Consider the following 23,566-nt stretch of genomic DNA (forward strand, 5'->3'; position numbering starts at 1 on the left):
TACGAAAAAAAAGGACCGAAACCGATTGTGAGGAAAAATAATCGAGTCGGTCGATTAATCGAGATTGAAAAAAAAAATAATGGATTTAATCTAAAATCGATTACATCTGGTCATTCTTAATACATACCGGGACAATCTCTTGAAACTTGAAAATCAACTGCGCGTGCGCGAGTTTTATCGGCTGTTCGCGCAGGCTGGCGATCCCGAGTTTCAGCTGTCAAACTGTTTCAGGCAGCGATGTAGTTGATACGAGTTAACGAGGTTAGAATCTCAAATAAGTGAGGCAGTGGCTCGGAAAGGATTGGGAAGCATTTGTTATTGGGTCGGAAAGTTGATTCTTCAAAGAACGGTCGGAATTTAATGCTTGAGCTCTTTGAAAATTCAAACGTACACATTTTGCGTAGGTTGGCCCGCCTGCGTCGCAGACATGAATATCGCTGCGCGAAGATTTTGCCGACCAATGAGATCAAATTATTTGGCACATGCGCGGTTGATTTTCAAGTTTCAAGAGATTGTCCCGGCATTCATACATATATGATTGTATTACGCTCGTCACAGACACCTTGCATCGACAAGGGTGCAGAGAAGGTTCGTCGTAGGCAATCGTGCGTTCTCGGCAAGCCTCGGGCCAACGGTTCCACCGCCCCGATTCGATTCGATTCGATTCTCCAGAGCCGCCAGTCTCGCGCACGACCTCCGGCGGTGAAGATGTCTCCGTCTCTTCCGCTCTCCGTTACTTTAATTTCGTGAAATTCCGGGTATTAACGGACACACAAACAGATCACAAAGCATCGAATCAGTGCAATTCAACACGCTGCCCGCTCCGCTTGAGCGTGAAATCGGTTGTTTTCTAAACAAGGTGGAAAACGGTGCAAATTGTTCGTCAGTTTTTACTCGTGTACACATGTGTTTGTGTTTTGACAGTTCAGTGAGGAAAACGGTATAGAATTTTAAGAAATAGTGCGTAAAATTGGAGTTCCGTTACATTTAAGTTCGAATATCAAAAGTGCGTGGATAATATTATAATTCGCCGATTGCCCGAGTGTGAACATCCATTCGGTTGCTATTTATCGCAGACCGCCTTAGGCGCAACAGCTTGTGTGCCGATATAGGCGAGCATCGACCAAACGACGACGGTAAATGAACGTGAAAATGTTACCGCAGACTCCTGACATCATTCCCACGTCTTTGAATCAGGTACTGTTCGCCACACATGCCTATGATCATCTTCTACCCAGTCGCTATCCTTCCTATCGCGACGGTCGTTAATACCGAATGACTCTCGCGTGGCGCGCTTTTGGTTCGAACGGGCATTTAAAAATTCAAAAATACCGCACCGCGTTCAAGGCGCACACGTCACGCGTAGTGCGCCTCGCCACGTATGTGGCACGCAGGTATATCCGTGGCGACGCAGATGATACGCGATGAAAGAACACATTGTTGTTTCGCTAGCTTATCTTATCAGACCTCTTTCATCATTCACCTACTTGACCTCGGCGTCGAATTTCTGATATACCTACTCGTACACCCACGATATTTATATCGGGCAAACACTGCTCTTGAGGTGTTTCAGCGTAATTGCGTAATTCGTCGTGATCGACTGAAAGTTTTTATAAAAGTCTATTTCATTTTTTCGTAAGCCATCGATTCGATTTGAAATCCTTGGTCGCATAATTTTTGATGGTAGGAAGTGCGGTCTGGTCAGCTAGGCTCGATAATTTTTCATATGAATCATTAGTCGAATAATTTGCAAAGTGCAACCTCCAAGCCTGTTTCGCAGCAAAATGATTATATGAAAAATCTATTATTATCTATTTTTAATCCTGGCTCACCAGAGCGCACTTTTCAACAACAGCATCATCATTTAACGAGAAATTCGGTATCGATTCAGAGTTTTACGAAAGAATGAGATGGATTCTTGTAAAAACTCGTTGCGGCGGGTGCCCTGGTCGACTTCGACGTTCACATGTATATCTCCGCGTCAAATGAAAATGAATTGGAATGTTTTCGTTCATAATTGCGTATAGAATGGGGCTGTTGAGCCTATTTTCGCGTTAAAGATACACGGACTTCGATATTTGGAGATATGCAACGTCGAAATCGACGAGGACAACCTCTGAGAGTATTCTATAGTCAGTCTTTACTGATCATAGGTTATTTTCACTTGAAATAAAAAAAAAAAGTATTTGGATATACTTTTGACAGGCATTGCATGTAGGGTTGTGCCGACTGCGGGCATTATCGGATCAATGCTGCCATCAAATAAGTGACATTTTATTCAGTCGGTAAAGACTGACTACAGTATACTCTTGAGTAAGAAATTTGCTGTTTTTATACGTTAATATGACTATCTGCGTAAATCTATAAGCTCCCCCTGTTTCTCACCTGTTTCATTCGGTTTATTTTCATTATAAAATATCCGATCATAAAGAACTTGTAACGAGTACAAATTTTTTCCTCCACTTGCATGATAAATTTACGCCTCATCCGCGATTACCAACTATTGTGTATACTGTGATATTCACTGTTGAAGATAGAACAGCTTCTGAGATTTTACGCGGAAAATCGTACAACATACACACACGCACACACCCACACGCACACATAGCATCGAACCCGTCACACGGTTATCCTCAGGTAGAACGAATAAACTATATATTTTCGGATTATAGGTTAGGTTAGGTTAGGTATGTTTTACGTGTGTCGAACTGCCTATACATATAGATACACGTACCTGTGAACGGTATCTGGGTAGGTTCGTTCTGCAAATCGATGGTTGGAAGTGGAATGATTGTATTCGGGCATCTAGCAGATGGTGAATTGCGTGTTGAGTTCGGTTGCACGTGGGTTGTGTGTATTTAGGCAATTTGTATAACGCGGTAGTTTGCCCGTGTCAGTCGTTCACGTCGACAAATCTCGCCAATTTGATAATATTTAACTACGCCACGCCGTATATCTGCTCTAGCAGTATTACAAAAAACATCATTCAAAAAAGAAAAAAGACGCGTGTGTGTGTATTGTACAGGGACTCGAATTTCGCCTGTGTCAAGGGTAAAGAGAAGGCGTTTCAATTGGCGCTCAAATCTAATAACTATTATCATCACCGCGTAAATGCGTCGTATTCAATCGTGGGATGACTTTTATCAGACTTCAACGTTTCTGTCTCATAGAATCGAAAGATGTATCGAGGTGGTTCACCCATCATGTTTATTGTTCAATTTTCGAATATGTGTAATCCAATGTGCCTGGCTTTATCTGCAAGAAATTTCAATGCCGCGGGTTCATATCAAACATTGCTACTGCGTTTTATTTATGGAAAGAGGTTTAATCTTCTTTTGGTCAGTGATTTATTGACAAAAATAAATTTTCGATCGGGACCCAGGCCGGTCGTCTTCGGGCTGCAGAATAATTATATTTTAATGTATGTTAAGACAAAGTATGAAAAAAAAAAGTTACAGACAAATCCGTAAAATGAAAGTTGGTTAATCAACGATTTACATATGTATGCAGTCACGTGACATATGAAACACTCTGTGCAACATTATATAAACAGATAAATTAACGCGGGAGAATATCTTAATTACTACCTAACTATGTCGTTTGACGCTGATTAGTGTTAATCGTTTTATTAAGCTGCCATGATGTGTTTATTTTAACTTTCATTTTTTTCCTCAGTTCCTGACTGCTTGCACTGGGAACGTAATTGGGCTAATTTTAATATCGATGATCGTCGGTCACAGTCGCATTATCGCATTTGAGGACTGGGTGAATACGATTAAGATGAAACGTAAATATAAGTCCACAGACTTGTACAAGCATGACATACGGTTTTTGATGATGTATCAAATAATGTAGAAATTCAAAAATGTACTCGATCAAAATTGAATTTGATTAAAAGAAAATATTAAGAATAATTAAAAGCATATTTTCTTGATACTGAAAAAAAAAAAAAACTTTGAACCTGATTAACTTCAACTCATTATGAGATATACGGTTTGTGAATCATTTTGAAGTATGAATTATATTATTGTACAACAGTTTACCAATTCCAAACACGTAATGTTGTTTCGATTTCCATCAATGATACATATGGCTAACTCTATTGGCGGATAAGTTTTATGCAGTACCTGTGATGAGTTATTATCCTTATAATATGGCAGTTCATCGCAAACTATACTGTCTACAAAATCATTGACAATCATTGACATTTATTCATTCGTAGTTGCGGTTTTCAATTTGTTTCAACATTAGTGAGAGATTCTTTCAGTAAAATATAACACAATCAACTTCGTTGGCATTTCTTCAATTCCGAGTTTGATTATTTTTATTTTTGTGTGTAGAGATGCGTGGAGGGATGGATCGAATAATTGACGCCGAAGTTTCGGTAACTGTAACAACGGAGATAGCAAATGGTTTATTTATAAATAGTATGGCTGCAGGAGGCAGAGATGAAACTAGCTGGTTGAGTACGTTGCGGAGACACGGTAAAGACTGGTGAAAATTATGCAGAAATAATGCAGGCTCACCCCCCAAGTCAGAGGTAAAGGTTGCGTCACGCCACAAATGCCAGATATGTGGAAATCCCAGGCGCGGCCGAATCCTTGACCATCGTTGACAGGCGAAGCACGTCCTGGACATATCGGAGAAGGGATAATCAACGTTGCAGTAAAGAAATTGAACAGAATAAAAAAAAAAAAAAAAAAGAATAGTATATCGTGTAACAAGGAGGCAATTTCGATCTTTTCGGGCCGAGCAAAAGTTTGCAAAATGAGTCGTAGGTGAGCCGAAGACGATTATTGCAAATACGCGAAACGAAAAGACCGCTGCCTATTTGTTGCACACGATTCTTTATACAACGTTTTTTCACGAAGCACGAAATTGAGGTTACGGTCGCGTAATGTCAGATTTGTTCGCGACAGCGCATGCGCGCAGTACAGAAAAGACCACTTTTAACTGCTAGGACTTAAAAGTCGTCTTTTCAGTTCTCCGCGCTCGCGCGTATACAGACTTAATCTACTGTAACAGAAACGGATAGTTTGTGTAATGGAAAGACGCATGGAAAATGCGTTTAACATGCTCGCGTTATATAAATAAATATATCAAGAATTTTCGTCGTAGCCGTCTTGCTGGTGACGAATGTCCACCGCATTGTGTTCGATCAATTTTTCGACCGGGCTTTTCTCCTGATTCTCTCTTCGACACACGATAGGTCATACATCTACATAACATATTCTGTGACCTAAGAAATCTTGTACGTAGTACGCAAAAGAAGAGAAAAAAAAAAAAAAAAATTAATAATAATGGTAACGAATAATGTTCAACCGCTGAACAAGTACATGTTGTAGTTTTTTTTTCTCTCCATTTCTAATTTAGCGGATCTGTTATTTAAATAGGAATTTTCAATTCAGAGATGTTGGTTGTTTTTTTTTTTTAAATATTCACATTAATATCACCACGTATAAGAGCATCGCCAGATTGTATTTTCACGTCTATGAAATTTGCCACGAATATTTATAGGACAGGTGAAATGATGATTCATCGTTATGTCCATACCCCCACTGCACTAGTGACTGTTCTTTCCAAGCCACACGTAACCTGGAGGTGTTGATAAGAAGATCTCGTATCGCAATGTGAATGTCACACGGATGAATCACGAGCAGTAGACCCAATTTAGTGTCTTGATAACTTCAAAAATACAATGTAAAATATGCAGCTGAACAACGACTGCGATATTATTGAGCATGCATTCGGTGGACATGAGTTGCATGTGTAACTTATTTTGCTGTCTGCTTCAATGTACGTGTTAATGAGCGTGATACAGGTGTGCGTGTCGAATGTTCTGTACACGTAGCGTGGCATCTACCTATACTATATATAGGTATGTACAAGCGTTCCAACTCCGTCGATGTGCAATCCCACGACTCAGCTCGCTAATGTCAACATATTATGGATTTCTGAGACTCGGGTCTTACGGCGAGACACCGCAAATTTGCAAATATACATATTCACTTATTCACATTCCGCGGAACTAACTCCAGTTACATATCTGTTTGCCAGTTACGTCACCCGTATGAGTGTACCTTGTTGAAGAAATATATCTACATCTTTTTTTCTTGCACTTTTTTTATTAAGAATTTTAGTTTTTATTTTCATTCTTTTCATCTTCGTCCCGCAAACTGTCTAAATTTTTAATGTTAACGAGATATATATATATTAGGGTGGTCCTTGTTTAGGGTGTTGACGAATTTTTACCGCCCCATCACTGAAATCAATTTTAAATCATTTAAAAAGAGTCGCCAAAATTTTTTCAGATTCTTACAGCAAGTCTGAGATAGTCCGCATTGTGATCGAAGTTTCTTGTGGAAGTGACGTGAGAAAAATTTTTTTTCGCACTATATATTTTATTGCGAAAGTAATAATGTTCCAAAAAATCTGTAACTGCGAGGTTTTAGTCGGCATTAGTGATACTATATGAAAAAAAAAAATACACATCATCGTACGAGGCAATCTAGACGAATTGCACTTCCTCTAAATAAAAAAAAAAGTCAGGTTTCGAGGTCGTGCAATTCGTCTAGATTGCCTCGTACGACGATGTGTATTTTTTCCCAGATAGCAGCACTAATTCTCACGAAAACCTCGCGGTTACAAATTATTTGGAACATTATTACTCTTGTAATAAAATATATACTGAGAAAAAAAGTTTTACCCATGTTAATTTCCATAAGAAACTTCGATCACAATGCGGACTATCTTAGATTCGATGTAAAAATCTGAAAAAATTAGGCGATTGTTTTCGAATTATTTGAAGTTGATTTGGGGGATGGTCTGGCAAAAATTCGTCAACACCCTGAATAAGGATCACCCTAATATATATATATATACATATATATGTATATATAATTTTTGAAATCTCGCTGGTGATTCGTTACGAAGAAATAATCAGTGCGAGATCAAGTTTCGTCTCGGTTGTCTAATCCGTTTTTCAATACATTTTCTCGCGAATAAACCGAAACGAAAGACACAAGCAATATATGTCACGATTGGAGCTAGATTTCATGATAAATAATCAAGAGAGAAAAAAAAAGAGTTATCAATTAACCGATCCGAAGGGTTAAAAAACGTTGTAATCCGATCATGGTAGGTTTTTTTTAAGAATCAAGATGTGAGCTTCGATATTACAGGGATACTTGATTTTCAGGCTACGTTTGAATTTTACCATATGGGTAGGTAGGAGCTCTGATTCGTATAATATGACTTGCCTGATAGTAGGATCCAATTACGGCCTGTATAGACAGTGGTTCTCATCTCCTTGAAGATGGGAATTTTTCAAGTTCAGAGAAAAGAGAGGATGCGGGCAGACTCGGGGCAAAGTGCGGTGTATTAAAAAAATTAAATGAACAAAAATTGTTTACACACATTTTCCGGTTGTGTCCTAGTTCGCTACTAATAAAATTCTTGTCTTGGGAGTTTAAAGGCTGCAATATTTACGTTAATTTATACAAGTAAACGGTAATAGAGAAATATCATTTGATTCGTCGAATATGTAATATGTTTTGATTAATCATAAACGCCACGTTATGTCCTGCATATCTCGAATGTTCTTTTTTTTTACTCGTACTTTTCGAACACTTACTGAAATTGAACTCGGAAATATCGATTCCATATATAGGTGAGTAGCGGACCAATATATAACATAAATTCAGGTTTGAATGGGGCGGGGATTAAAGTCTAAATTTGAAAAGTTCCGGAAGCGCCTAATTCCGAATTATTTAGTGGCGGAACTTGAAGTAAAGAAATCAAACTTTTACGATACATCAAAGCTTCGAATATTCCGAAGCTCGACGCTCAAAGTTCCGAAATGCAAGACTCCGAAAATTGAAGTTATATACGATAGAGCCAAGCGCCGAAAGTAAAGTTCCTATATAGCAAAATGCCGAAAAATAAAGTTACGATAGAGTAAGATTTGGAAAATAAAAATTTACTCACACAGCGTAGTTACGTAACTCAACGAGTGGGTATATAGAAAATCAGAATGACCAGGATTTCGAACATAAAAATGTCGAAAATTCAAAACATTAAAGAAAGATCAACGTGTTGAAATTTCACGCAGCTAGAAATTCATAGAACTGAAAATTTCCGATCATTACGAATCTCGAAGTTTCAGATTTTTTAAATTTCTCGTTTTCGCATTTTAGGAAATTTGACTTTTCGGAGTTATTCTCTCTCGGCGTTTTGTCTTTTCGGAACTTTGAGCACGGGGTTTCGGAACATTCGAAGCTTTGATGTTTCGTCAAAATTTGATTTTAGTACCTTAAGTTTCACTACAAAAAAAAAAAAATCGAAATTTGTCGCTCTCGGAACTTTACAAAATCGGAATTCCGATCCTGCCCCGTTTGAACGAACGAGGTCGCTTATATATTAATCACGTGTAAGGGTCGTTATATTGTGCATACAAGACGTATAACAACGTACGTGCAAATACAATTTTACTTATACATGCCTAAATGTCGTTTAGCTGCATGATCGATCGAGCAAAGAGTTTAGTAATTAATTTAACGGGGGCGCCAGCCTCTGACAGAGTTGAGTACGCAAGCTCGCCTAGTCACGTTTTATAGGCGAGATAGTAACGAAGAGGGAAAGAAAAAACAGACGAGGAGGAGGAAAGTAAGGTTAGGATAAAATGACATTGGCCAAGGAACAACAACTGCTCGAGGATGAAAGCTGACAGTTTGCAGGGTAGAACGGCTCCCGGGGTAGAATCGATTCGGCATTTAACGGCGCCAACCGTAGCTTGCAAAGCCCGTCCGCGCCTTAACACGCCAACTCCAACCCACCTTCTAGGAGTGAACTCGAGAGATTTTTCATCCAGATTTTTCGTTTTTTCCCTCATATTTTTTACCTCTCATCTCTTTGGTAGAAATTAATCGAACCCAACAGATGGAGTAAGAACTAATCACTCGTTGAATCTATTTTTAATAAAGCGAAAATATTTTTGCCATTTACCTACGTTTCAGCGAATATTAATTTTTTTGTTTCCGAAAAACAAGAGGGCAATATTTGTGTTAATCGAACAATAAAAAAAAAAAAAATAGAATCATTTCGTGAGTCTGAAGTGACAAAGATGAATCCGATTATCAATATCAGGTGAATTGTATGCATTAGTTTACCACATTATTATTTTAGTATTTAGCATTAGTTGACTTAGTTTCTCACGAACCAAGTAATTGTTATTAGTGTTTGTTATTTTTAAAATCATCTGTCTCTACAGCTCCTCAAATTCTAGAAACGAAGGCAAAATTATTTCGGAACAATTGAACAAAAATGATATTTTGGCCGAATAGTGTGATCCATTTTGAGTGGAATGCCCAAATACTTATGAGGTTGAATTAAGTAGCATTATCGTAACGAAACGTTGAGAAAAATCCACTATTTTCTTATTTTTACAATGATTTTGGACGCACTAGAATTGACCAGTATGAGTATATTTCATTTTATTACGGTTTACTAGATTTCAAACAGTTTCAAAATTGCAAAATAATGGTTTTTCCTCAGCGTGAATCGTTACGACAACGTTACTACCTTCATTATGATAAATATACAATGTTGAAGTTAGTAACGCCATTGTAATAAAATATTGGGGAAAAAAATCACTTTTTTTTTTTTTTTGATTCTACAATTACCGAAAGAACTAATTGTATCATTTAAAAATCTGAACATGTCTTGGTTTATTACGGTTTACTGAATTTCACACCGTCTTAAAGTTGCGAAATAATGGTTTTTCCTCAACATGAATCGTTCCAATTGCGTTATTAATTACACTTTAACCATTTAATACTATACTTTGTGCAAGTACTGCAGGAAGTTCTCGATTACTAATAATTCACACGAGTCAGGCATTGCGGAATCGTCGAGCCGCAAGTTACAAACTCTTATTTATAAATCCTGTGGTGGAAAGTTCTGCTGTAGAAAATAGGAATTAAATAAAATGCAAATATTTATCTTCGGCTCGTGCTGTGATTGGTACTCTGATCTATGATAATCAACGGTTGAAAATGGGTGAAAGAGAAGGGCCACTGAACCGTATTTAAATATATTAAAATAATTTCGGATTTGAAATTACCAAATTTTAACTAGTACTTGTGATTAAAACCATAATTTTGGAACGAATCAACAATAACGATCTTATTTTTTGTTGGAGTTGCTTCTCAACTGTATAATGTGAATCTTCGGCGGCTTAAAAATGCGACGATTCTTGAGTCGTTGAAGCTAATTCCACAAATTTTTTTGACGCATTTGTCTCGTGATCAGTTACAATTTATCTAACACAAAGATAGTTTCACTATCAAGAAATCTGAAGCAAGTTCGACCTCTTTTTACTACAATCACTTATTGTTAGAAAGTTGTTGGAAACGCTACCTTTTTTCCTATTCTTCCTAGGATATTTGTCTATTCAACTCAAAACGGCACATACTCTATGATCTATTTGAATAAAACTGAGAATATCAAGAAGCATATGAAATTTTGCAAAAAATTTAAATCTTGCATGATTGAAATGCCGTGACTTGAACTCTTCACTTCGTTAGAATCAATGATTGCTTTACCGAAGTATGAACAGTTCGTCAGATGTTTATATTCAGATCGGATATGTACATATGTCTATTTTTTGAAAATACATTTTTTCACAATGTTTTGCACACCGTCTTTCTTTTTCAACTCACATGACGTTCTGTACTGGAGCTGTCTATAGAGCACTGAAAACAATGGTAAAATGGACATGTGTTGGGTATTCCGTGTATCGTGATCACTGAACACTTCTTATTTTCCAAAAGGTCACAGGTGGTTGGAGTTCGCTTTAACCCAGAATAAATCTCTTCCAACGTACTACATGTGATACTTTCACATCGATTATCATTCATGGAGTGTATACAAAAGCGACATTCGTTACACTACGCATTTTAACATATTAAACCGAAAATAATATATTCTAAACTATACGCGATACAAGAAAAAACGGAACATAATAATACTAAAGTCGCTCTTCGCACGTTAAACAAATAAAAACACCAAAAAAAGTATCAAATTAATCCTAAACCTAACCGTGTTAGTCGCACTCACAAACGAAAGACAAAATTAAGTCTGTTGAATGTGACTTGAACGCGTTAACCAAGATCATCTTCGACTTAAACTAACATGCCAATCGCAACGAATCCGAACTTAACCTTAAAAGTGAATCATATGGTCTTTTGTGCTCGCGTGAATTCTTGTTATGTGTATATTTTGTAAACAAAAAGGCGCGTGGCTTTCTCCACTCTATGGAAAAAAAAAAAAAATGGGTGCGTGTACTTATGTACGCGCGTGAGAAGTTATACTTCTATGGCATCATTAAAAAATACACAACATGTCAAAATCTTCTGTCACACAATGATAAAGAAAAGAAGTATGTAATAAAAAACAATAAAACAAATAACGGATGTCTTACATTATATTTAAATAATCTATTAAATTTTTGTCACGAACTTTTTATTAAATGTTCTATTAAATTTATTTCTTTATTTTGTAAATATTAAAAAACCAATAATAAATATTCAACATTGATAATTTAATAATATTTAGTATTAATTATATTAAATAATGATATTTTAATTTATATCAATAAATAATACATACGGATAACTAACCTCAATTATATTGGAGCACTTGAAAAAGTATTTTAGCACAATTTTTTCACTAATATTCACAAATAGTAAATAATATTAATCCAAATATTCAATTTAAATCACTACTGAATATATTTTATTGCCACATATATAATTCGCACTTGTATGAAAATAAAACACGTGTTGTGACTGTAAAAACTAAAACCATGTGGATAAATATTTAGCTTTTTTTCGAGACTTAATGAATTCGGTTGAGTGGGCAACTTCATCCTGTTAATTTTGTGTTACAATTTTGTGTTACAGTGATGCGCGCGCATCTTGAAATTTCACTCTCATCAGTTTTTCATAACGCGCCTAAAGAAGTATAACTTCAAAAAAAAAAAACAAAAACAAACGTGCGCAGTTCACAGGTGGTAGAAGTGAAACCTTCGGAAACTAAACTGCGAGAGAATGAGGAGAATGCAGTATCAGGAGTGGAATAATTATTCGTTTCGTCGATAGTCGTTTCATTTCGTCACATCGATAGTAACTTCATATCGTTACATCTATAGTCGTTTCATCGAGTTTCAAATCACTACCGCGCTAATTAAGTTAAGTTTTGCATTTCCGTTTCATCGATAGTCGTTTCATTTAGTTTCATCGAGTTTCAAATCACTCCCGTGCTGAAGTTTTCACCAACGGCGCTAAAGAAGTTTTCACTTGAAAAATCACGGTGTAACTTATTAGCCAGCCTGGAAAGTGTCCCCTCTCGAAGTTCCGGACGTGTGATCCTCGTCTTGGCGCTCTTTTTCTACTATCTCGACAGTTGCTGTTACGATTTCTTTAATTGTGGGTACCGTCCAAAGTTCGTGTTAAAAATGCTACGTTACAATATATGGTATATGGGGCACCTCATCACTTCGATCTGGCTCCGATCGTTGACCTCTCGAATTGGGCCCGTGATTGTTATCACTGTGAAAGGCACTCGTTTTTTTAAAAAATTTGTTTTCTTATTTTTTTTTGAGAATAAAAAAAATCTGCAAAATCTGGTGTCAGATGTAAAAATTTTCAAGCTTAGTGCTCTAGTGGAGAGATCTTTCTATCTTACTGTTAGCTTATACACCTAGTTTACTGTAATTCTATCCGCTAATAATGATAACGTCAATTTATACAGTATTAATCCAGTGATATCTTATAAATTTCCCCAGTGTAGTTCTTTCGATTTTAATAACAATAAACTAACAGGTAAACGAATCCACACTGCCTCTAGATCTCAAACACGTAACTCTTGTTTCATTTCAACCACTGGCTCGTTTCAAATGTAACTGCCTTTTCAAAGCAGGAAGATCGCTCGACAAGTATTATTAATTGCCCGCAGAACTGTGATCGCTTCTTGAAATTGATATTTACAACGCGTGTAAACCTGTGAATTAAAGATGAGACGAAAAAGATAAATATTGTTTTTTCTGTTTCTCTGGACGCCCCGATATCCAAACAATGTTTATAGACACAAATTGTTCGGCGACAAAAACAGGAAAAGGCATGACAGCGTAACGTATAAATTAAACTTCAATTGCGACTGTATAGGGGTGCGGATTCACTAAAAACTCCAACGACTGTCCCAGCCCTTAAGAATTAAGAAACATCCCTCTGCGGGTGCCTGCGTTTTTGAAATTAAATTGATCAGAGCGTCTCTAACGGTGCACGGTTTCAAATGCGAGGAATAATCATTGTACATGGATTGACCCGTTGCGGCCTTTTTGATGTCTCCTACTTTCCTCGAGAGGTTTCTCAACAACATATGTAGGGCATTCCTAGTCAGCTCAATTGGTGTTTGACGTCTGACGTTCAACTGTGGCCACGTCAAACTAACAATGAGTTTTAATCCACATCTTTTCATTTCAACGTGTTCTAATTGCGTTGAGTTTTGCGAATAGTTTTTCTGAAATCTTAAACTTGACAATTTACGCCTCCTTGCGGTAAGTTTTTTAAGTTTTGAAAATTATGAGTCGAACTGCGTTCATTGGGTACTATACCGATTTGGTGATATTTTATATTCAGTAAATTCGGTACATGTGTCAAGATTAGTGACGACAGTGAATCGCCGCCGAGTCTCTATCCGTACTCCGGCGACTGCTAGATGTGAATATTTACCCGAGTAAACTCGTTACTGACGTCATCACGCACGATATTTTCCAAACCTCGGAATAATTTACACGGAGATTCGCACGGTCGGAATTTCTTGTATGAAAACTGAGATTCCCAACATTTGAAAGAAAAAAAAAAAAAAAAAAACCGGACCACATGTTTTAGTATATGGCCAATTGTAATTGATATATTGAACATTTTCACCCCAAACATTTGCTTCCTCTTCCTCCCAGTCGTTCTTTGTCGATACCACAATTTAGACTGGGCCAGAAAAAAAAAAAAAAAAAAAAAAAAAAGAAAATTCTAATTTTTTTTTGAAGCCACGCGTTTAATAGTTGTAGAAACAGGAAATAAGATGCTTGTAAAAATTTGAGGCCATTAATGTTGCCATTTAGTAGTTCCTGAACGCCATTTTTCATTTTCCATTTGACGAACGTTCGAAAATAATTTTAGTTTCATTATGAATAAAGTAGCTCAGTAACGAGGCAATGCACATAAATATCCGATACATATTTTTGTAGCGAATTCAATGTTCTACAAAAAAAAAGGTCTCTTATAATTCTTCGATAACTCGACTCTCCAAATTTGTTCAAGGTTGAAGTTGAATTCATGCTAAAATTCACTTTTTTTTTGAGATTAAGAGCAAACAAAAATAAAAAATACTAGAATTACTACAAAATGTGGGTTTTCTTTGCAAAGCATTTCAACTACTAAAAAAAAGTGATTCACCTCCATTGTGGTGTATGCACCGGATGGAAATTTTAGAATCGCATCGTCAGACATTCAAATTGTGTTAACTTACGTCAAGCATCGAACACCCAAGTAACATCTGTACACGTGCGATACGTCGATAACGTAGCATACACCGACTTAACGGTCGGTAACAGTCGGTAACAGTCGGTAACAGTCGGTAACAGTCGGCTAATTAGGCTAACTCTTATTGTTAAAGCATGTACTGACGATGAGAGGCACATGTCTGATATAATCTTGCTTTCTCTACATCTGATTGTGTGAGATAAATGGAGCAATCCGAATATGTATAACGTGTATAATAATTTGTATGTTCCTGGATTTTTCCAAAATATTCAAATTTTATACCGTAGAAGCACGGTACGTAACTCTTATAATATCGTTAATCGTTCTGGTCAATGGAAATCAGACATTCTGTACTCCTACTTAGGATTCGAAATAACCATAAAAAATATGATGAATATAACACACGTTTAAAGATTCATAGCTGCGTAAGTGCAAAACCGAAATGAACGACCGACGTAATATCGGTTCGGAATTGCAATTAACATTATGAAGACGTTAAAGAATAATTCGCTGGACTAGCAAATTTTAGTGTCGATACAAAGACAGTGAGAGAACTTGTCGCTGCACCTAGAATTTTGCAAGTTCAACTATCGGGTTTACCACATACATTGGAAAGCCCGCTTCGTTATGCTTCCAAAATCTTTATTACTGCAGTAAAGGTTCTTGCTTTGACACCTTGAATTCTATTCATCTCTGTACTAACCCTAAACTATGCTTGTCCAGCGAAATATTGTTTTCCGTGATTACAAGCGTTTGAATATAGTTATTGTGTATATGGTGTGTACACGATGCCAACACGCACACTGCACATTTGAAAGGCACACTCCAACCATATTTTAGATATAAGTTTTTTTTATTTAGTCGACAAAGAGGACTTTGGGTATCGCGTATGTTTGAATAAAGATCATCGTGGCTCTTTGGCACTCTCGCAATCATACAAATATCTCCGACCAATGTAAATATAATATATTATATGTATATCCTTCTCGAGCTGAAACCCCAGCACGGTTTTGTATCTTCGGTTTTTATTCGTTGACAGTTTCAAACGGAACCCTGATATCCGTGAAGCTATACATGACATACACGCTCCCTCTGGAAGCAACACATATGGTCTGCATAGGACAGGACTAGTCCTAGCTTATAATAATGTCTGTACGTCACAATGAGAAAACTCGTTCACTCCGACTCTCGGAGAATGTGTCTGCGCATCACATATTCCCATATGCCTGGATGATATAATACAAAGATCACAATATTGTGAATGTGCTTTTAGAAATTGAAAATTGAATCGGTCGGATTATGCATACGTTTTTTCACCTGAATTTCGTCCGGTGATTATACGCTCTGTGGGAAACGAGTGGATCTATTCATGCATCAGCACAGCTTTTTATGCCGCCATTATTGTTGAAAATACAGACTGGGACACGCAATATATCTTATTTCGGTATTTTTGTTTTTTTTTTCCTCTCCAAAATCTGTTTCTTTTAAACATGATTGGTGATTCAAACTTGTTCGACTAGTGATCTGTTTGTTTTAGTTTTTTTTTTTTTTTTTTTTTTGCGAGGAACTAGTGGATGGCTATTTTAATTCAATTCTGGCATTGTTTTGATATCCTCCGTTGTATTCCACGAAAAAATTCTTTATTGTGCGAACAATACACGAAGAAAAAAAACTTGGAGCTTATTTCAGTTGCAGGTTATTCCAATTTACAAACGAGGCGAAAAATGGAAAGATACACTCATTATAGACCAATATGAATAATCTCAAAGCCTGCAAAGATCTTTGCAAGGTCAACAAAGAATCGCATCTGCCTTTTTACAGAAACAGTAATCTGTTATCCGAAATGCAATTTGATTCTGAAAAGTAAAAATATTCCGTCACACCATAGCCTACATATTTTCTAATATAATTGTAATAATTTGAATGAATAAGTAAATAGAAAATTCACGTTTAGGTCATACTATCTCATCTGTAAAGCAAAAATACTCTTAATATACATAAACTAAAACATATATATATATATATCAATATATATATATATATATATATCTCAATTCTGGAACTATGATGTAATTAAAAAATTTGAAAATAATTATTAGTAAAATTGTTACTTTATTTGATGTGTACAAACTCTTTAATTTATTAATATTCGTTTGGTTTGTATTTTAGACTGTACCTCGGTACGTACTTAGAACGATAGTATCAGAAATCTGCATCCCCGATTCTATTGAAAATGCTAGAGGTGTTTCTTTCTCCAAAATTATAGCGCTTCTGAAGTGTAGTATGATCCATTGGGCTGTTATTCGCTCTGATGAAAATTGATTACATAGCAGTTTAACGAGTAAACTATTTTAATAAAGAAAATTTGTTACTTATTTTTGCCTGAAATTTTCGTTTTGATTGTCCTCTCGCAACGTTCCAATGACAAGTTTTCATAGATTCTAGCGTAAGCGGATTTATTATTATTTGAAAGCCACGATGTTGGTTGTATTATCATGAAAACTAAAAGTTATTCGTGCACAGAAGTGTCCCATAAATAAATAAATGTATACGGAGATAAATGAACAGATTAGGTATTTTTGTTATTGTTTTTAAGGAATTGGATACTGAATTTTGGATCAGGTTTGATTTTTACAGTTATTGTTTTCAGCAATTTCTTGTGTTTGAATTGGTTCCGTTTTTATGATAAGAAAAATTTACCGTTAAAGTGAGAGATATTTTTACTACTGGACCTAGGTCATTTTGTAAAAAGTTGTTTCAATATCTAGTGCCAGTCATAGTTAAACTGGTTACACGAACTTCGTAAAGTGAATTAATTTTTTAACACGTGTGAAATAATTATATCATCCGGTACAGAAAAAAATGTCAGTGTGATTCTGACTTCGTGTTTCTTCTATGAACACAAAACACGAGGTCGAGTCACTAAAGTTGTGAGATTATACAAAAAACAAAAATATATTTAATTCTGGGAATCTGGCTTCACCAGACCGACGTCCGATTTTCCTTTTTTACAACAATTAAATAATAGATGATCGGTTCACTAGCCGTACAATCCTTACAAAGTAAATCTCACTTACGTAGGTAACTACTTGTAATTCAATACCGTACCGATAGTTTCAATCACACTAAAAGATACCGGAATTTTTGGGGGTCACAATATATGAACCTAATAATAAAGTTCCAAGATACCTTTTCAATTGAATATTCGTCGAAACAATATTTTGGGTACTTCATGGATTCTAAGTACTCGGTGAACTTAATTCTTAATTCTAAATAAAAAAATACATGTCTGTAACGGATGATTTGGTTCCATAATAAATTTGGTAACAGAATTCTATGAAAATGTGTTTAATATGCTTTTACGCTGCGGAATTCAGTATCTTCGCTAGTTTGGTTGAAGAAAATATTGGACTTGATATTGAAATTAGTTAGAAGACGTGACCTTTTTAAAAAATTATAAAAAATAAAAGTAGTCTGGTGAAAAGATTAGACAAGTCTTACGTATGCAAGATTTTTCAACATTGATTTAATGACGGGTTTACATGAGATAAGTGATAAATTTTTAAAATTAATTAAAAAAAATTCATTCAATTCAACATTTTTCTTCGTACCGTTTTTTCGAAAAAAGCATCAAAGTTTAAATCACCTGATCCATTTTGAGTTCAAGAGCTTCAGGGATGTTGTTCAAAAGAATCTCAGAACTTGAAACCACTTGAGGTGAGAACTGACTTAATCTAACCTAGCCTAACCTAATCTAAAAATTTTCTATCCTTTGGAAGAAGACTCGCGCCTTCGAGGGCCGAGATAAGCAATTGATGACACGTCATCGCATTATGTAAAAAGGGACAGGAAAGGAGATCCTGTGGCATGCCATAATCTATGTGTCGCTCAAAACTAGAGGTGATCCATTCGAGCAACTGGGAGTGCTATCGGAATGAGGATCCAGGTCTGGACTTAGAACTTGCCACCTGCAGGACTACGTTTTCGAAGTTAATAGCTCTGAAGCAGTCGCCGTGATATACGTTGGAGGAGCAGGTTCTACAGGAGCAACTTTGATCCAACAGACACGACTCGAGCCTTCGAGGCGCACGAAGCGTGGAGATGGCTCTAATTCCACGACGTTTTTGCCTCTCAACTCTGAAGCTGCGTACGTGGATTACGACACTTGGTCTGTATTCCCAAGTACACCCAACGTGACTGATTCTTTTGTGAAGTTAACATTGTTCAGGGATCAGTTATAGTAGATGGAAGTTCGCGAAGTTTTCTGTTGGGTTAAAAGCAAAAACACTTGACTTGCAGGATAAATGAATAAATTAATATGACTCCTTAGAACTGTGGATAAAATATTTGACAGTCCTTGAAACATGAAAATATTTGTTACTATTGAATTATGTAGTATGTAATGAGACTTGTTTCCGGTATCAGGGCATTTTGCGCGTGTTGCGAATGTCGTGAAAATGTGGCAAGAAAAAAGTAGAGATTTTCTTCTGCTTTTTTCGTACAAGCAAAGCCTTAATCGCACCCAATGTGACAAAACGATGAAATTAGTAATATCGAAACGGAATGAGAATTAAGTTTTCAATCACCAAGAGTTTTCGCCAATGTAGACGGGGATTGGAAGATTTCAGACTACGCAAATTTAAAAGAATGGAAATCGATTTTAAATATTACAATTCTTCCGGAATTACAATATTTCATAGTATGGTTTTCGAGTCGCACGAATATTAAAGTATTTAGAAATTACAGTATTTTATGATCCAGTAAATTTTACGTTGCTTGAAAATATGCACAATGAGATTTCCGAAGATTTCTTTATTGGAATTTCAGGGTCTTGATAGGATTTTATACAGTTTTTTTTAATTCAATCATCTCTGAAGATGTTTCGGTACATTCAGTTCGTGATATTCTACAATAAAAAGATCAGGGCGATATTACCGTAGCACGATACTTCTTTTTTCACATTGGAGTTTTGATTTTTCAAGGTGAACCAGCACAGATGGTTCTATCAATTTAATTTCACGAATTCAATTAGTATAACCTGAAGTCACATGACACGAGTCATAAATGTGAATCGAAATTTAAACAAAAACAAACAAAAAGTAATCGAGTATCTAAAGTTTTTCACATTTCCCTAAAAGCACCTACATCGTTTTTAATTGAATTCCTAAATCAGTTGACAAGATTGAAAATGAATAATTTGGCGCACTCAGGCATTATAATGTGATAAGTGAATTTTTTAATTGAATTTAATATATTCCTCGAAAAAATTATAAATCCATTGCGCTGATTGCCTTAGAGAATCAATCTTGAGTTCTCTTTGAAGGCCCTCCTTAACCCTTTGTGACACAGCGTTTCATATATGAAACACTTTTCTCAGATCGTTATTCAAGATTTACCATTCAATTTTTGAGATATCGGCATTTTTTGGCATTGTTTCGACTTTTTAGATGTCAATGTTGATGTTTTAAGTGGGATTATGATGGTTTCACGAATATAGACGCAATAAATGTAATTGCGGCAAGGTTAGTATAAAAGTGGAAGTCGGTAATTTTGGATTTTTTGGGGGTCGCTAAAAACGAATCCTACGTAAAGATCTCAAAATTCGAAATAGCGGATCCAATACGGTGGACTGAAAATATAAAAATTGATCCAATTTGCTTGAAATTCGTTAACCGAGGATTTTCGGGGGTACTGAAAACGAATCTGACGTCAGAATTCAAAAATTCAAAATGGCGGATGCAATGTGGCGGACTGAAAACATAAAAGTTGATCCGATTCGCTCATATTAGATCAGCCATCTTGAATTTGGAAAATTTCTCACATCTGAGGTCATTTTTCAAATCAGTGACCTCGAGAATCCTTATATAACCAGTTTCAAGGGATTTGACTGACAAGGAAAAATGTATACTTCAAAGGGTTAACCATGTCGTCGTATCAGAAGTATTGTACCCTATGGATCAATGAGAGATGCCGAGTAATCTTACTCCAAGGGGGGTCGGAATAAACCTCGTTGGATGTACACGATATACCCACTGGCTTCAAGTGCGAGGCACAACCTTCGCCTGGCGTGTTGGTGCGTATAACCAGCGTATATACATGCGCACAGATTTTCACGGAGTCATTACAGCTACGAGCTACATATATGTGTGTGTGTGTGTGTGTACGCACACAAGCAGCGTGACAATGTCATGCAACTTTCACTTTCGACTTTTACACGCTCATGCTTTATAGGTATCGCGTGTACAACTGAAGCAATCTTGTTCGGCGGTGACGTATACATACCTACTCCAAATGTCATACATGAAATACTGTCGTATGTAAGAACTGAGTTTGCACTTGGATTTGGAGGAAATGTTACCCACACTATCCTTTTCAAAAAAAAAAAGAGAAGAAGCGAAGAAAAACAGATCTACAAACAACAAAGGTGACGGAACAAGGTCGAAGCGGTGAAACCGAGCTTAGATGTGCTAAAATTGCGAAAAAAAAGAAAAAGAAAAAACCGCTTGAAAATGTATAAGCAAATTTGCCGAACGATATAATGACAATATATACTCAACTATCAGCTAGGAAAAACGATTTATTCCTCGATTTATTCTCTTTTTTTTTTTTAGACACAATTCTTGACGTGACAGTTGGTACACAGAAGGATTTCATGTCCTGGCTGAAGGTTAATGTTTGCACGACTTAAATTTAACGTGACTTTTGCAAAATGGTTATTTCGTTCACCAGACAAAATTGCAATTGCTATGCAGGGACGTTTATGAATAAGACTGTTATTTTTCCGTTTCGTGATGGTGACCAATTTTTCGACAATGCAACAAAGCCTTTCCCTAATAGCTCTTTTGAAACAGAGTGTGCAAAATATCAAGTAGTTGTGTAATTGTACAGTCTCATTTATTCTTCTATTTCGTCCGACCTCTGACGAAAACAAAACGGGTTGATTACACATAGGAGCTTTTGAATTACCGTAGGCACACTTTTCATAAAGTTGAAGTTCATAACGGTAATAATCCAACAAGTACCTGCCTATGCGAGATTAAAAATTGACTCATTTGAGTCGTCTTAAAATTAATCTTTGAATTTGTTTCCGCATATGAAGGAATTCAATTCGGCAGTTTCGAAAATGAGAAAAGAGAAAAAGAAAAAAGAAACAATTTTAAATTTACCGTCGTATAGACTTATGGACGGAGCACATGATGAAATTACAGACAAGTAGTATGAATATTGCGGGATTACAGACGGTAGCAGGCCGGCCATATTGATAATAGGCCCTATTCTCGTGCTATTTTCAAATTATCACAAGATAGCCTAAATCTGTCGATAAAAGAATTGTTATCAGCTGAGTTCAGTTTCAATTTTTTTTTTTTTCCAGCAATAAGATATTATTTTACGAGGTCATTGATTGTATATTTCAATAACTATAGATATTTTTAAGAGTAAAATTTTATTTATGAAAAAAAAAGAAACACGATTTCTCTCTAAAAAAAGAAACTTTTGAGGTAAAATTGCCTTTCAAGTTGATATGTAGGTAATTTAGGTATATTAGTGAAAGGCAAATTATTCATATCTCACAAATAATGTATTTTAGCAAATTTGGCGTGATGACGCAACGCGCATAAATGAAAAAGTCAATTGTTCTTCGTCCGAAATCCTAACCAACAAGTTTATACCAATGATCTTTCGCACTAGATTTCCACATGATACTTGTACCCAGCACGTGGTTGAATTTTTCATAAGTTATCTTATCATTTGTCACAATGCTTGGTATATGTTTACCGATAGTGCCTGTCAAGATGGCTGACCGTCTCGATCACCTTTCCGTCTTTCGCTTCAACCTGCAAGGATCCATTTCCATGTGTCGTAGTATTCAATTGACAGGAATCTACCTGTATCTCAAAATATCCAGTTATTTTTTACTAACGAAATAGTAGTTTGCGTCGATGTCACAGGTGTTGAAGCGATTCTAATGACAGGGTGCCTAACGGCCTGAAAAAACCTGAAAAGTTTTAAATGTCATGAATTTCAATGCGACCCTTAAAAAGTCATGAAATGTCATGAAATTTTAGTAATGAACCTGAATTTTTTTTTTTCGGTTAATTAACAACTCAGATTTCAACAATATTGGAATATCGATACTCATTTACATTTTAAAAAATTTTGAGTCGCTTGTATAGATAGATCGATTTAATGAAAATATGATTATTTTTTCTTCCTATGTACGGAACATATTGCTATATTTATTGCGACTATTACGAAGGTAAAAAAATATATGCATTTAATACGTTTCTTGCTTTAGCGTTGTGGTAGAAATATCTGCGATAATTAATAAACAAAAAATCGAGATGTTGATGTTAAGTTGCTCGCTATACTCTAATTATTTGAAAAATCACATTTAAGAATTTTCTAATGTAGTTTTGAATCGTCAAAAAGGTTATGAAAACATCCATATTTTGTTTCTGAAAAAACCTGAAATGTCATGATTTTCTGCTCGCCGAAAAAAGTAGACACCGTCTCGAAGCGTCTATTCGCGTGTGAATCGATCTCGAATCGTTCTACATTTCAACCGAATGAAATACCCGTACTGCCATTGTTCAAAGATTCTCCGATCGAAATAACTGAAAAACCGGCATCATCTTTTCACCTTGTCGCACCATCCGTGGTATAGTTGTATACATATAGGGCCGTAAAATGTTTAAAGCGAAAATGGGCTCTCCGACCCGATCGCGGCATTCCAATTAAAAAACTAAACTCTCATATTCAGCATCTCGCTTTATCCTGGCCGATGGCCCGGCTCTTGTCTATCAAGGTCACGAAAAGAGCAGGTGTGTAATATACAAAAGTCTACCTGCCGCACGGAGGCCCGGAGGGATGCCACCTTTTCAAAGTGTTATGTATGATATTACAGGCAATACATACTTGCCCGTAATACGTATGATACACGTGTATGCACGCGTCTCCTACGTGCC

At 36.1% G+C, this 23,566-nt stretch overlaps 1 protein-coding gene across 2 annotated transcripts in view; it reads left to right on the forward strand.

The window, feature by feature from the left end:
- The first annotated feature begins 350 nt into the window (after positions 1 to 350).
- LOC107222872 (breast cancer anti-estrogen resistance protein 1) overlaps positions 351 to 23,566 on the forward strand; it is a 131,861-nt gene continuing 108,645 nt past the window's right edge. The window contains exon 1 of one of the 2 annotated variants that reach the window (XM_046730455.1): positions 351 to 1,197. In XM_046730455.1, coding sequence (XP_046586411.1) covers positions 1,141 to 1,197 — 57 coding nt within the window. In that variant the 5' untranslated portion in view covers positions 351 to 1,140. The remainder of the gene's footprint in view (positions 1,198 to 23,566) is intronic. The other variant, XM_015662397.2, reaches the window with a different exon arrangement.

Source organism: Neodiprion lecontei, chromosome 2 (genome assembly GCF_021901455.1).
Source record: "Neodiprion lecontei isolate iyNeoLeco1 chromosome 2, iyNeoLeco1.1, whole genome shotgun sequence".
Classification (NCBI taxonomy): domain Eukaryota; kingdom Metazoa; phylum Arthropoda; class Insecta; order Hymenoptera; family Diprionidae; genus Neodiprion; species Neodiprion lecontei.